At 48.7% G+C, this 2,940-nt stretch overlaps 1 protein-coding gene across 1 annotated transcript in view; it reads left to right on the top strand.

The window, feature by feature from the left end:
- Positions 1 to 400: 400 nt before the first annotated feature.
- The window catches only part of LOC123987102, a 28,026-nt gene continuing 25,486 nt past the window's right edge, over positions 401 to 2,940 (top strand). The window contains exons 1-3 of the mRNA XM_046075717.1: positions 401 to 667; positions 837 to 1,376; positions 1,552 to 2,934. Of these exons, the coding sequence (XP_045931673.1) occupies positions 1,079 to 1,376; positions 1,552 to 2,934 (1,681 nt within the window). The 5' untranslated portion in view covers positions 401 to 667; positions 837 to 1,078. The remainder of the gene's footprint in view (positions 668 to 836; positions 1,377 to 1,551; positions 2,935 to 2,940) is intronic.

Raw genomic sequence — 2,940 nt, 5'->3', positions numbered from 1 at the left:
GTTACTGCCCTACCCTAACGAGCTGGGTTGTAACAAAAGATTTAGATCCCGGACGATCCCCACGGCAAGCACCTGTCGAGGATTGGTTCCCCTGGACCTGGAACCACCCACTTCCTGGTTGCGGTTTGCTGGCGTCTGATTGGTGTGGCTGAGGATCCTACCGAACCTGCCAACCAGAACTCTCCAATCAACACCAGCTGGCCTACAAATAGTTTGTGTTCCTGCAGTTCGTTGGTTGTGTACCCCTGTGAATGTCTTGAGTGTTAAATTTACCTGTTTCTGTCGGTTGCCGGCTTAAGTGATTCTTGTCAGTAAAAACCTTTGTGAGCTACAGAATGTGAGAGGCACCCTTTAAGGGGGAAAATTGTTTGTTTGGTTACTATCTGGCCTACAAATAGTTTGTGTTCCTGCAGTTCGAGGCGACTGTGAGCCAGTGATCAGTTCGCCTTGTTGTTGGTTGTGTACCCCTGTGAATGTCTTGAGTGTTAAATTTACCTGTTTCTGTCGGTTGCCGGCTTAAGTGACTCTTGTCAGTAAAAACCTTTGTGAGCTACAGAATGTGAGAGGCACCCTTTAAGGGGGTCACAAGAAAACCTCTACTCAGACCTATGTTGAGTTTGCCTGTGAGAAGGGAACTCTATTTGATAAATGGTGCACAACATGTAAGGTAAATGACGTCAATGCCTTGAGAGAACTGATCCTGCTAGAGGATTTCAAGAACTGTTTATCTGAGCGTATTGTTGTATACTTGAATGAACAGAAAGTGAGCACACTTTCTGCTGCTGCTGTCCTGGCAGATGAGTATATGTTAACTCATAAGTCTGTTTTTCCTCCAGTCTCTGCTGTTTCGCATCTCCCTTCTCCTCCTAGACCATCAAAACCACGTGGGCTTAAAGAGGAACGGGAGTGCTATTACTGTCACCAAGTTGGCCATGTCATTGCAAATTGCTTGACACTAAAACGCAGAGAGCAGTCCTCACGCTCTGTTCAACCAAAAGGGGTAGGACTGATTAAAGCAGATCGTGGGGTGAACACTTACTTGTCTGACCAGAAAATTGATGACTGTTTTAAGCCATTCATGTTTGATGCCTTTGTGTCACTGACTGGGGAGTCAGCTGATAAACGCCCAATATGTGCTTTGAGAGATACTGCATGTTCGCAATCTGTAATCCTTTCTTCAGTTTTGCCTTTCTCTGATAGCTCTGCCTGTCACTACAGTTCTGTTCTTAGGGAAGTTGAGATGGGTTACGTGCCACGACCAGTGCACTGCGTCCATATTCAGTCCTCCCTGGCTACTGGTTTCTTCCCAGTAGCGGTTTGTACTGAACTGCCAATCCCCGGTATCATGCTCCTGATGGGGAACGATATTGCGGGAGGTAAGGTAACTCCCACATTAGAAGTTCTGGATCGCCCTCAGTGTGATGGGATCCAGACCTCAGATCAGACCCCCCCGAATGTGTTTCCTGCATGCGCTGTAACTCGCGCACGCTCCCATGACATTAGCCCCGATGACTATGAAGCGTGACAGTTTGTTCCTGTCACTTTTTTCAGGTGACACAGAAAGCGAGAAAGAGGTTGAGAGCTCCGTATTACCAACCCAGGACGAGTCTGCTAATCAAAGGCCCCCGGCTGGCCCGGAACTGCCGTCCGCTGGAGAAGCGGCATTTCCAGTCAACCGAGCGCGCTTGAGCCAGATGCAGAAAGCAGACCCGACCCTAAAAGGGTGCTTTTCCAAGGTGCTGAGTAATGACAAAGCAAGGGGTGAGAAAGTAGCATATGTTATGGATGGTGAGATGCTGTTACGTAAATGGTCTTCCTTCGTAACTGGTGATTCTGACTGTGACTCTGTTTATCAGATAGTTGTTCCTGCCGGATGCCGCCAACAGGTGTTGTCAGTGGCACATGAGAGTAAGTGGGCAGGACATTTGGGCATAACCAAAACATACCAAGCCATCCTCCGTCATTTCTATTGGCCAGGTCTAAAGTCTGATGTTTCTAAACACTGCCGTGCATGCCATGTGTGTCAGGTTGTCGGGAAACCTAATCAGACTGTCCCCCCCGCGCCTTTAAATCCCATTCCTGTGATAGCAGCGCCCTTTGAGCGGGTGATTATTGACTGTGTTGGCCCTCCACCTCGAACTAAAAGTGGTAATCAGTACTTATTGACTATTATGTGCGCCGCCACTCGTTACCCAGAGGCTATTCCGCTCCGGTCGATAACCGCTACTGCCGTAGTAAAGGTTTTACTGAAGTTTTTCTCTACTTTTGGATTGCCGCGTGTGATCCAGACCGACCAGGGCTCTAATTTTAAGTCTGGTCTCTTCAGACAGGTACTCAAGAGTTTGAGTGTGCATCACATTGTGTCCTCGGCGTATCACCCCCAGTCGCAAGGAGCTTTAGAACGCTGGCATCAGACACTAAAGTCGATGCTCAGAAAATACTGTGTGGAGACAGAGAAACAGTGGGACGAGGGATTTCCCTTTGTCCTATTTGCGGCTCGTGATGCTGTGCAGGAGTCTATTGGCTTTAGTCCTGCACAGCTTGTTTTTGGCCACACACCCCGTGGGCCGCTTAAGTCGCTGCATGACCAGTTCCTGTCATGTGAGTCTTTGCCCAAAAAGCATGTGTTAGACTACGTTACCCAGTTCCAGGAGCGTCTGCAACGAGTCAACGCCCTCGCTAGAGCCACCCTCCGTGAGTCTCAATCAGCTATGAAGCGCTATTATGATCGTGCTGCCACATCCCGCAGGTTTGAGGTGGGAGATAAAGTTTTGGTGCTACTGCCCACCACCAGCTCAGTCTTCACAGCTAAATTCTCCGGTCCGTATGTCATTAAGGAGCGTCTTAGTGACACTGATTATGTGCTTTGTACCCCGGACAGAAGGCGCAAAACTAGAGTCTGTCACATAAACCTGTTAAAAGGCTACCAGTCCTGCGAGG

The sequence above is a fragment of the Micropterus dolomieu genome, linkage group LG18 (assembly GCF_021292245.1).
Source record: "Micropterus dolomieu isolate WLL.071019.BEF.003 ecotype Adirondacks linkage group LG18, ASM2129224v1, whole genome shotgun sequence".
NCBI lineage: Eukaryota > Metazoa > Chordata > Actinopteri > Centrarchiformes > Centrarchidae > Micropterus > Micropterus dolomieu.
This window is presented reverse-complemented; position numbering and strand designations above follow the sequence as displayed.